General features: G+C 36.4%; 1 protein-coding gene across 5 annotated transcripts in view; it reads left to right on the forward strand.

Moving 5' to 3' along the window:
• Positions 1-339: 339 nt before the first annotated feature.
• Positions 340-12217, forward strand: part of RPGR (retinitis pigmentosa GTPase regulator) — a 59603-nt gene continuing 47725 nt past the window's right edge. For all 5 annotated transcript variants that reach the window (XM_077146042.1, XM_077146043.1, XM_077146041.1 and 2 more), the window contains exons 1-6: positions 340-545; positions 3319-3444; positions 3878-3970; positions 5306-5368; positions 6309-6467; positions 7827-7976. In XM_077146042.1, coding sequence (XP_077002157.1) covers positions 383-545; positions 3319-3444; positions 3878-3970; positions 5306-5368; positions 6309-6467; positions 7827-7976 — 754 coding nt within the window. In that variant the 5' untranslated portion in view covers positions 340-382. The remainder of the gene's footprint in view (positions 546-3318; positions 3445-3877; positions 3971-5305; positions 5369-6308; positions 6468-7826; positions 7977-12217) is intronic.

Consider the following 12217-nt stretch of genomic DNA (forward strand, 5'->3'; position numbering starts at 1 on the left):
CTAATTTATTTAATGTTATAGATGGTCATCATTACTAGTATTAGCACAATTGTAGGTGTCGATGTTTGTGTGTCACATAGATCTAGGGAGAGAGTGAGTGGTATTTGTAACGTCTGTCATTACTTGCAGGCCGTGGGTCTACATCGGGCGTAAGCATAAGGCGTTCCAGGACATCATTCAAAACTCGTCGGCGGCGCGTGGCCGTCCCTCCCCTCCAGAACACCAGAGGGCGCGCAGCTTCAAACGTACGGCTGCTGCGTCTGCGCCTGCGCAGCACGGGTCGCCCAAGCTCGGTTCCCCTCCCCCCACCCCGCCCCGCAAGACTCCGCCTCCGTTGCCCTTAGCGGCTGTTTGTTGACTTCCGGAAACGCTCTCTACGCCGATGTCCAGAGTGTCGCTATGGGGGCCCAGGGGGGTTCCGCTGCCCGCGACAGGCCTGAGGCGTTTCTGTAGGCCCCATCGAATCGCCTCCGCCGCCCTCCCGGCTCCGGCGCAGGCTCTCCGTACCGCCCTCGGCATGGGGGAGCCCGAGGAGCTGGTGCCCGGTGAGTCACGCCCGCGGCGGTGGCGGCGGGCCGGGAGGGAGGGTCCGCGGGCGGGCGGCCAGGCCCCGCCTCCGGGACGGCCCCGTTGAGGGACAGGCCCGGGCCTAGGCGGCCGTATTGAGGCTGGATCCCTGGCCGCGCCCAGGCGGATTACTGAAGGAGGAGGAGAGGAGGGCAGGGGCTGGGAGTACAGCCAGGGAGAATGCTTCTGTTTGTCTTCGTCGTGGTCTTTTTTTAAAGAATAAGGATTCGATAAGGTTTTTACTGTAAACTTACCAAAGTACCCACTTCAGAGTTATACACGTTGGAAGGTCCCCAGGATCCAGTTCTGTTTTGACTGCAGTAAGGGTTGAGTGACCAGGAGATGCGGGGCAAAAGGGGGTGGAAGAAACAGCTTGGAGAAAAGAGAAGAGGGAGTTTTTAAGAAAGTGATTTTTAAAGACTTCGCCCCCCGCCCCCTCCACAGTTAGAAATACATTTTTCATTGTGACCCGATACTGCATACATATTATTTAACAGAAATAGACATTTCATGAAGCTGTACTTATTCTAACCACTTGGGGCGCGCTAAGCTGTTTTCTGCAATCCTTTTAAAAGCTGTTCCTGACCCACTAAATTGATTTTCTGACCTACTAATGAGTCACCAACAGTATGAAATAACACTGGGTAAGAACGTAATCATGTATTCACTCACATATGCGTTTCGTTTTCTCTTGGCTCTAACAGGAGTTAGAACTCCCTCCTGGAGATCATAGCTTAATGAGATATTGAAGAAATTTAAATGACAATACATTTTGATAGTAGATGCCACCAAACTTTGGCTTGGAGCTGGGGTATCAGGGGAGGTTTCTTGGGGAACCAGAGCAGGACAAAACTTAAAATGAGCCTGTTATAGAACGTGGCCTCCCAACTCCCAATTATCGGTTTGAACTGAGATGCCTCACTGTGGTTCTCAAAAGGTTCCCATAGTGGCTAGTCTCTTGGGTATCAGTAATTATCATTGATACTTATATTCGCTATGTTTTCGTTTCTGGTGCCCATTAGTTTCTTTATACGTGATTATCCTGTTTGGAATTTCCTCAAAAGCTGAATTTGGCCCCTTATTTGGGGTGTAGGTATGTGTGTGTGGGTGCATAAGTATTTATATGGTTATTGGGAGTTTGTAGGGGTGTTTGGTCTTCTGTCCAAAATGATGCCTGACCAAAACAGTTTGTGAATATGACTCAGATCAGGCAGTATTTAGGGGCTTAAGATTTTAAGTAACAAATCCCTTCTCCCCAATCTCCTAGGCCTGTAGCATATTATGATGGTGTTTTGTGGGACAAAATAAATCATCCTTTTCCATACAGTGCTTATGGAGTGAGAAAAAGTCATCTTCATAACTAATACATTAGTAAGATAAGAATTTGAAACTTCTCAACTAGCTCTATTGAGAGGATCATTTCATTTTATACTGGATCCCTAAATAGTCTGAATTTTCCTCATTAGAAATATTGGAAAAAAATTGGAATGCTGGTTCAATTCCTGGAGCCTCCCCATGCAAATCAAAAAATTGAAATGCTGTTCTGCTGGAGGCTTGTATTATGTGCTCTCTTTAGCATTAAAAGTGAAAAGTTTTGTTTGACTACCCTCCAAAATGAGGACCTGAAATCAGTTTTGAATATGTAAATATTGTGTTTTCTCTGCAAAAAGAAGAGTAAATATAAAAATAAGTGGTGTTTGTTGAAGGGCCACTTTGTGCCAGGCAATATGCATCATTCAAAGAATCTACACTCTCGGTAACCTTAGAATATAGTTGAGAAAACAAAATATTGATCTACAAAAATATTTGTGAAATTTGGTTAGGAGAAAGGTTCTTTGATAGCACATAATTAATAGCCATATGAATTCTGCAGGTCATATAGTTCATAGAAACCACTGATAGTTTCTGAGTATTATGGTAGAGGAAGAGTTTGCAGAGAAGGCTATGAATCAATGTGTTGGGAATGTCCGGCTTTGTACTAGGTTCTTCAAGAACCCTATGAGTTTGGTGTAACCTGTGTTACACATTATACATTTATTCCACCAACCACTGTTAGGCTTTTGCAGTCTCAGGGATTGTACTAGGTTCAGGCGATATAAAAATCAATATTAATACTTAGAACCTATCCCAATAACTATCATAGTCAATTAAGAGGAAACTAAGGCTCAGTTAAATGACCTGCCCAGGAACACAATAGCTGATTATTAACAGAATCAGAATCTGTATACACAGCTGCATTTAAAAAGCCCGTGTTTTTCTCCAGATGCCTTACCATAGTGCAACTGAAGTAGGCAATGTTTGAATAACTTTAAAAATCTGTTTTGCCTCTAGTTTTATGGACATTTTTTTGAATTACCAATAACGAAAATATGAATTCACCATTTGTGGTGACATGCCTTCCTTTGAATAAGAATACTGGTGGTTCCCTGGTAAAACTGGACCAAATAAAATCCTAATTGACATATATAAACTCTTCCCACAGATATCATAATGATGCTAATGATGAAACTCAATACTGTGGGTGAAGAAAAGCCATCCACCCAGGCTAGGTCACCAGGTGTTAACCAGTGTAAGCAGGACCCAAATTGTATCAACTTTTTCCTCCTGAAGAAGGAGGGCTTAAGGTACTAGAGTGGAGGTAAAGCTTGCCACATGAGACAAGGAATATGTTTTGATAAACTGCTTTAAAAATATTTTAATAATAGGTAACATAGTAAAAGTTGTAAAATAGAAGACATTTTCTATTTGCAGATTCGGGTGCCGTGTTTACATTCGGAAAAACTAAATTTGCAGAAAACATTCCCAGCAAGTTCTGGTTTAAAAATGACGTACCTGTTTATCTTTCATGTGGAGATGAGCACTCTGCTCTTGTTACAGGTTAGTATGAAAATCCTAAATAAGGACAGTAATACATAAAGAATCCTAAATATTATAGATGTGCCATGTTTTAATCATGTTGAAAATATATAGTTTGCAAAAAAAACTTCACAAATTGATTCATCAAGAGTCTTTTAAGTTCTAACTTCCCTTAGTATGGTTAAAATGTAATTTTTTTGAAAAAAGTTTCTTAGAATAAATCTATTGTAATGTATCTGTATATTTGAAAAACTGTTAACTATATAATCTTAGAGACTCTTTTATACCTAATAGATTCTGATTATATTTAGATGTACAGGGTAACCTGTTTTAATACGGAAAAGCAATGACATTTGTAAAGTAGAGCTTTTTTATTGCTTTATGATGACTTCATCTCACATTAATTCAAGTGAAAGATTCTTAGATTTTGTTCTTCCTTTTTCCTTCCCACCAGGAAATAATAAACTTTACATGTTTGGCAGTAACAACTGGGGCCAGTTAGGATTAGGATCGAAGTTAACTATGTGCAAACCAACATGTGTCAAAGGTTTGGAATCTTTTTTTCTCTGTCTCTTTATAATACTTGAAAAACGACATAAAGTACTCATATTGCTCATATAGATCTTTAATGTTACATTATAAATAATAAAGCCTTTAGCTCTTATTTTATGATATTTACTTGAATATAATTTAAATTTATTTTTATATGACATTCTGAATTACTTTATGTGTTATGGTCTCACATTGATTTTAAACCCAGAGACCACAAATTAAGTAATGGTTCTACAGTATTGCAATTGAACATCCTTTTTCTTTTTATTGTTTGTGAAACAACTTAAATATTACTATTATTGTATATAGAGAAACAAACATAATTTGTAAGAATATTGAGCTCTGCCCCATTTTTTAGAATTGTGGACATCATGCTTCTATGTAGTTGCTGGTCATATAGAACATACCTTACTCTGCTGTATTTAGCAAGTACATTCACTGAACAAAACAGAGACTATAGGTTGATTAATATTAGTGTTCTTACAAGAACAACAGTATAAAATATTTGAAATCACGAGTGTTCCAGAAAATATGGGATGTTTAATAATAGCTTTACAAAGCTTTCTCACTTTTATGTGCAAAGCCTCCATTTGGATTTAGTCTATGAACATAAACTAAACTTGAAGGCTAATGAAAATGTCTTGGAATGTATTTTTTATCTTCCTGGCCAAAGGTTTAACTTCAGCTCAAAAATTCAGTGTAATTTATCACATCTATGCTATTTATAGATATTGTTGTGGGACTTTTGAAGTATTCTTGGTTGAAAGGTATTTGTTGAGCATAGTGTATAAACACTTAGGGTATTCACTATCACTGTGGTCCTTATTCTCAAATATCATTGTCTAGACTATGAGATCCCTGAGACCAGGGACCCTGTCCTAGTTATTGGATGCTCTGTAAATGTTTTTTGAATAAATAATGAACAATTTTATCATAGGTGTATATGTGAATATTAGAATGTACAGGTCTTCGTTGAGTGGGGTAGAAGGAGAGCTTGGTAATGGTGTTAAACTAGTAAGGAAACATTTTCTAGTGGGCAGCATAATAGAATGCAGTGAATCAAAACTTATTAATTACTCCTGCATTTTTAAAAAATACATAGATACCTAGGCCCCACTTCAGACCTACTGATTTAGATTCTCCAGGGATGGAGCTCAGCAGTCTGATCCATAGCTAGCTCTAAAAACCTGTTTTCATAGTTAAGAAGATAAACTTTTCAGATAGGCCTGGCTTTACTTCCCAGTTCTACCACTTAGTTACCATTTGACCTGGATTATTCCCCAATTTTCATAGCCACAAAATATTTTAATTGTCATGTTTATTTTTCTAGCTTTAAAACCTGAAAAGGTGAAATTTGCTGCCTGTGGAAGGAACCATACCCTAATTTCAACAGGTGAAGTATGCCATCTATACGACTTACTGCCTGTAGTTTCTCCCACAATTTAGCGAGGCCTTGACTTCATGAGCATTTCTGTGACAGATATAACTAATTTAATATGTATGTGTTTAAAAGCCTTCTTAATTGAGAGCTTATTGGGAATATTTGTAATCTAGAAATGATATACTTCTTATTTAATTAAGAACATAATTAAAAAACACTGATAGAGTGCTTACAATGCACCATATGCTATTCTAAGCATTTTGCACGTGCTAACTAATTTAGTCTTCATAACAATTTTATGAAGTAGACACTATTATGTGTCTGCATTTTACAGATGAGGAAAATGAGAAACAGGGAGGTTAAGTACAACTTCCCAAGGTCACACAGCTGGTAAGGGGAAAGTTGGAATATGCACCTAAGCAGTCTTTCCTCTAAAATGCCTTTCCTCTCAAACTGCCTTTCTGTTTAGCTAAAATTTTTAAATAATGATATGACATAGACATTTTGTGTTTCTCATTACATTCTTCTTTATGGATTTGCCTCATTTTGCTTATTTGTACCTATTATATCTTAGCTTTAAGATATAAAAATATGTGGAAGTATTAAATCAATGAGCCACATCTCTTTAAAATAGTTTGATTTGGATTTTAAGCTAATCTGGAAATTACTTTCTTCCTTCTTTTTTTTAATTAACAAAGTGCTGCATTAACAAGAAAATACATTCCACATTTTCTATGCATTTCAATTGCTAGTTAAACTCAAAAATGGTTCATAAAATTTCATGCCTCGTTTTGATTTGTTTTTGAAAATGGAATGAAATTGTTCACCAAATAACAGGCTATTGACAGCTTTCAACTTTCTGCACTGTTAATTGAGGAACTATCTTTTATATGCTGACCTGTGTCATAAGGAGAGTGACTATAGTATATTGGTGTTTCTTTTCTCTGTGCAGAAGGAGGCAATGTGTATGCAGCTGGAGGAAATAATGAAGGGCAGTTGGGTCTTGGTGACACTGAAGAGAGAAACACTTTTCAACTCATTAGCTTTTTTACATCCCAGTATAAGATCAAACAGCTCTCTGCTGGATCTAACACATCAGCTGCACTAACTGGTGAGACTTTTTCCCATTTCAATCTGGGATACATGCTTTAGACCAGGATATGGAAGCTTATAGTAAATTGAAGATAACATTGCTATTTAGTTTCCTTTCATTAACTCCATATTTTTAGAAGAGATTAAAATTTTAACTTTAAATCATCACCTATGTTGCACATTTATGCTTAGAGTTTGATGTAAATATACATTTAGAAGGTAATTGTTAAATCAGTTTTAAGCTATGCTGTCCATCTACTCCTTTAGATGCTCTTAAATACTATCTTCATTGTATGTTCTGAAGTTATATTGAAGATGCTGTCAGAAACATAGAAATCTGTTGTGGTATATGTTGTAAAAACATAGTTTGTAATGGCCATTGCATCTCTCTGCACTTCCTATCAAAAGCCCATATTAGATATTTCTTTAAAATTTGGAGCCAAGATTAACTTGGTCTCTCTGAAGAAGCTGGCTGTATGCTTCTTTGTTCCAACAGGAGCGCTTAATAGCTTTTTGCATGGCTCTGGCTGTCAGAAAAACCAGTCAGATTTGCAGCTCCCCCCGTACCCCTTTCTATTTCATCACCTCTTCTGGTTAGCATTTTGGAAACCTTCTCTTGGTTCTTATTTTCAATTTATTTGCCTTATTACTAAACTACTTCAAAGATGAGCAGTTTTTAAAATAATTTAAAAATTTAAGTAGGCTAAGTACTGATAATTCCTTTCTAAATGTTTTTTTCCTATTTAACTTTTTCTGACATTGACACTCTTTCCAGAAAGGACATAAACTTTTTGAGATGCTGTATATGCTAATATTTCCACTCATTCTATGAAGCTAAATTATGTGTTTTCTGCTGTAAATCATTTTTTAAGTTGGTGAAATACATTTCCTTTTTTTTTCTTCCTATAAAACATCATTTCCACAGTGTTCTCAGGAGCAAGAAATTCCAGGCACTTTTGACCTGGAACTTTCCCAAGAGACTGTGTAGTACTACCCGTGCTTTCTTTCGGTTCAGTTGCAGGTAGATTGTTTGAAAAGAGGAAAGCATTTTCCATTTTCTGTTTAGAGACATTAGGTAAGAAAAGGCCATTATAGGAAAAGGCATCCTGATTTTGCTATTGCGATAAGAAATATAGATGTGACTAAATTAATTGTAAATCAATCAGATTATTCTCTGTTCTTTGTCATTATGGAAGCATTTCTTAATAGAAATTGAATTCAAGTAGCTAGCTGTATATAACTGTCTCAGTAGTACTTTTCTTTCAAAACATATTCTTTTTCTAAATTAAAAAATAAATGGTCTTGGAAATAAGAGTTTGTTAACTCTTATTTAACTGCTACCTTTTGAAATCTTTTCCCCCTTTTATTTTCTTTATAGAGGATGGAGAACTTTTTATGTGGGGTGATAATTCTGAAGGGCAAATTGGTTTACAAAATATAACTAACGTGTGTGTCCCTCATCAAGTGACCATTGGGAAATCCATCTCCTGGATCTCTTGTGGATATTACCATTCAGCCTTTGTAACAAGTAAGACAGTATTTTGGATTTATCATGTTATCTCTCATTTCTAGGTTGTTAGTAAATTAATAATAGAGTGATATAATTTATATTCTACAATTCTGTAGAAATAATGACCTGGTGGTCCAGTTATGAAATTATTTTAGTTTATTTCTGGTTGCAATATTTCTCCATTTCTATAATAAGAGTTTGTAATTTCAAACTCCCTCTGACAAGTTAACTTTTTAAGTGTATATGAGGTCTGTTAGAAAAACAAAATTGATATGTGAGGGAGCTTTTTAAATTTTGGTTTTCAAACTTGTTGGACCCTTGGGCATAAAAATAAGATCTGTGAACCAGTTGCCTCTATACTTTGACCTACTCTACTCTCTTTGTTCTGATAATTTGTTTTTATTATTTTAATAAGTGAATCATAAACTTTCATTGTGGGAGCAGGGATAAACACTAGAGATGGAAAAGAAAGATCAGTTTTGGATATGATTTCCTTTGGTGGGACTTGTGTCAGCATCCTCAATTTCTTCCTTTCCTACCTAATAAAAATATTTGAAATGTTGGGTTCTATTATAGTCTACATCTGTATTAGTAATGATAGGAGAAGTATGATCACTGCTTTCCATCTTACTAATGATTTTTTAACAGTAAAAACACTTAGAGGAAAAAGTTTTGTGGATCCCCTTAGACATTTCTGTAAACCTTTGTTTTATGCATTTACTCTTTATTCTGTGTACCACAGGTTCCATTTTAGAAAGTCCTGATGTACTCATCTTTGTAGACCCCAGATTTATCAGTAAATTGGCAGCAGTATGGTACCAAGACAGGCCAAACCCTGGCTTTGTTGGCATTGTTCACTACTGGATCCCCAGTGTCTTGAACAAACATCATCTATAAGTATTGTTGAATGAAGGAGCAAATGAATGGTTGATCGATTGCATTCCTTGGGGCAATACCACCTACTGCCTTATTGGCAGCTTTAGGGCTCCTGGGGGTTGATTAGTCTATACTCTGTTTATGAAAGCAAAACAAAACCTACACAAATGAAAAAACAAAGAAATAAAGAGCCCAACAAAAGCATTATCTTATATTTTGGTTTTAAGAAAACTGCCAGAATCAATTTTACTAATAACTTCTGCCTTAGCCAGTAGAAGAACAAGTAGAATTGTTCATTTAACCAGCAGATGTTAACTTGAACTTGTTTTTCTGCCCCCTCCCACCTTTTTTTTTTTAGAAAAACAGAATTATTCCAACATAATCCATATACCATACAGTTCATCTACTTAAAGTGTGCAGTTTAATGTTTTTTAGTATATCATTATTTGTGCAACATTGAGCTTTATACCTTGAGAAACTAGGAAGTTCTCTGTAGATTCATTTACATCAGCTGATAGAATTTATGAACTGTTAGTAATTTTCTTACTAGCCATTATTTTATTACTTTGATTATTTAAAGCAACTTTTCACAAATCTTAAAAATTGCTCGATCATAAAAGATTTTAATTAATACATATTTCATGATAGATAATAAAAATGTCTCATTGACAAAGACTTTATTTCTTTTTCTCCTTGTATGTCAAGTTTAGAGACTTGAAAGAACAGTTTAATTCCTTTAAAAATGCAGAACATGTTACTGAGAAAAAGAAATTCTCTTCATAAAGGGGCAAGTCCTATTTCTGATTTCACAGTTTGTTTCTGAGGGAGGTGTGTTCACAATTCAGATCTGTCTATATCATAACTAAAAGCAATGAACTGTAGAATTTGTGCTCCTTTGGCTCTAGGGCTCCTTGAATGGTGAAGTTTGCACTAGAGAAAGGAAGTACCTCTGGGACCCAGAAATCTGATTATGATTTCTAAGTTGCACTTTAGAAAATACTAGATATTGTATAGTTTCCATGGCTGCCAGTTGGTAGTACATCTCATTCTGAAAGAATTTGAGGTAGCACATTTAGGAATGTATCCACAGGAGAGGAAATGAAAACCTGTTCTGCCGTTTACCTAGACTGATATGCACCCAAACTCACAGTAACTGGACTTTATGTTAAAATCCTACTTAATGCCCTCAGATTTTCCATTTCCTTCATACGTACAGCCTGATTTTAGTCTTGAAGCTCAAAATGCATTTTAGAGCAATAAGCCAATTAGTTTATTTTGCTATAAATGTATAATGGGAGTACTTGCCTAAATATCTGATTGTGTGTAAGGTTAGAAGAAAAAAGAAACCATGTATTTATAAGTAGCACTGCTCAGAGGGCTTTTGAACATCCAGCCTTTTGGAAGTAGAGTAGCATGTTTGGAGCTCCCTGTAAGTAGATAACCCCTAACACTGAGACTCTCATGCGTATTTTGGCTTTAAGGATTTATGAGGAATTAAAAGACATTCATTAGTTGGAAAATATAAAAGTCCTTTTTCAATTATTTGATCATTTTCAGAAAGAAAAGAGAAAGGATATCCTTAAAGTATGAGGAAAATTATATTAAAAAATTAGGTCAGGCAAAAAATCTGTGTCACAGATTGTCACAGTTTATTGATTTAAATTTTAAACATTAGTTTAGATCTTGTGTTCACATATAGGTATGTCTACTCCATGTTTTCTTCACTTGATGGGGAAGTATCTAGCCTTTAGGTTTCTCAGCACTTCTCAGTTGATCTCACAAGTAAGTTCAGAGTTAAATATTATTGCCTTAAACATAGCTCTACTGGACTTTTACATATAACACACAGATTCATAAAAATGTGATATTGTATAGGCATCTTAGACTACAAGTGGAAAAGCTAGTTGGAAAACTATTGGCCTAGGTGGAAATTCATGAGGGTCTCCGTTAAGGTGCCAAGGTCAGCAGGAATTAATAGACAGAAGTAGAAAAAGAGAGACTTATCAGGACTTTGTAACTAGTTTTATATGAGAGACACAAGGTATAGGAAGGAAGGGAAGGGTGCTGACTTACTGAGCAACTCCTTTGTGCCAGTGTTTTCTTTTTTAATTTTACTGAAGGTATAGCCACACACCACACAAACCATCCAAAGTATATAATCACTGGTTCACAGCATCATCACATAGTTGTTGTGGCAGTGTTTTCTCAATACTTGCTAGAGAACTGTGACCCAGAAAACTTCATTATTTGTACAGATCCATGCAGAATAACAGTATGATAGTGCTTGAAGTATTTAATCAATTTTTAAGTGACCCGTACTATGGGTATTGGATATCCCTAAGTTCTGTGATTTGCTAGGACTGTCAAGATTCATGGCAGGTTTTGCTCATGGCTAAGATTGGTAACAGCAAAGGATACAATATTAAAACAGCAGGAAAAAGATATGCATCGCAATAGGTTTCCTAGTCCTTCCTATTCCAAGGCTGTGCAGGATATGATTTCTCTTGCAGTGAACTACAGAGACGTGTAGAATGACTCTCCCCAGAAAAGCCTGTTCTAGTCTAGCAGTCCCAGGCTTTCTTGAGGAGCTGGTCAGTGTAGGCACATCCTGCTCACAACTGGCCACAGCCACTGAAACTCAGAGCCCCATCCATGAAACCAGGTACACACCATTAATGTTTGTGCAAAGCAACACTAAGAAGCTAGTAGGCATAGTTTATTGCTCCAAGTATACATAGTAAAATCACCAATCTCTACCATAAAGAACACTCCAAGGGCCACATTCCCAGGGACTGGCCAGGGGTTACATAGTTTCCTTGGAGGCATGCAAGGAATAAGCAGCCAGACCTCCTGCTGTGTTTGTTATCTTTCCTCACACCAATGGTGATTATATTCTGTGGCATTCTTTAGATGAAGTGGTATATTTTCAAAGGCTTTTAAAATTTCTGCTTTGTAGAAATTCAGTTCAAAGAAACGAATAAAAAATTTCTGCTTTCAAGAAGTTTGCCATCATAAGAATAATAGCAGAAGCAAATCAATAGTGTTAGTATGGACAAGGGAGTGAGGAAATGTCAGGAATTTCTTGATTAATGGGAAGTCTTTCTGGTGGAAGTGTCATGTAGCATATTAAGATCTGCAATCTTAAATTCACTTAGTATATTTAACAGGCGTCTTCCCACATGAATGAGTTTTCTAAAACAAGTTTTGTCAAAAGTAAGCATTCATTTCTAGATAAGTATTCATTAAGTGCTTAATTATGAGGTACTCTTCTAGGTTCTTGTGATATTGTGGTGAGCAAAACACAATCCATGTCCTTATGGGGGCTTAATGTCTAGTCCTTTTTCTTCTGTTAAAAGTAAGTAGAAGTAAGATAGTTTTTATGT

This window comes from Tamandua tetradactyla, chromosome X (genome assembly GCF_023851605.1).
Source record: "Tamandua tetradactyla isolate mTamTet1 chromosome X, mTamTet1.pri, whole genome shotgun sequence".
In the NCBI taxonomy this organism is placed as follows: domain Eukaryota; kingdom Metazoa; phylum Chordata; class Mammalia; order Pilosa; family Myrmecophagidae; genus Tamandua; species Tamandua tetradactyla.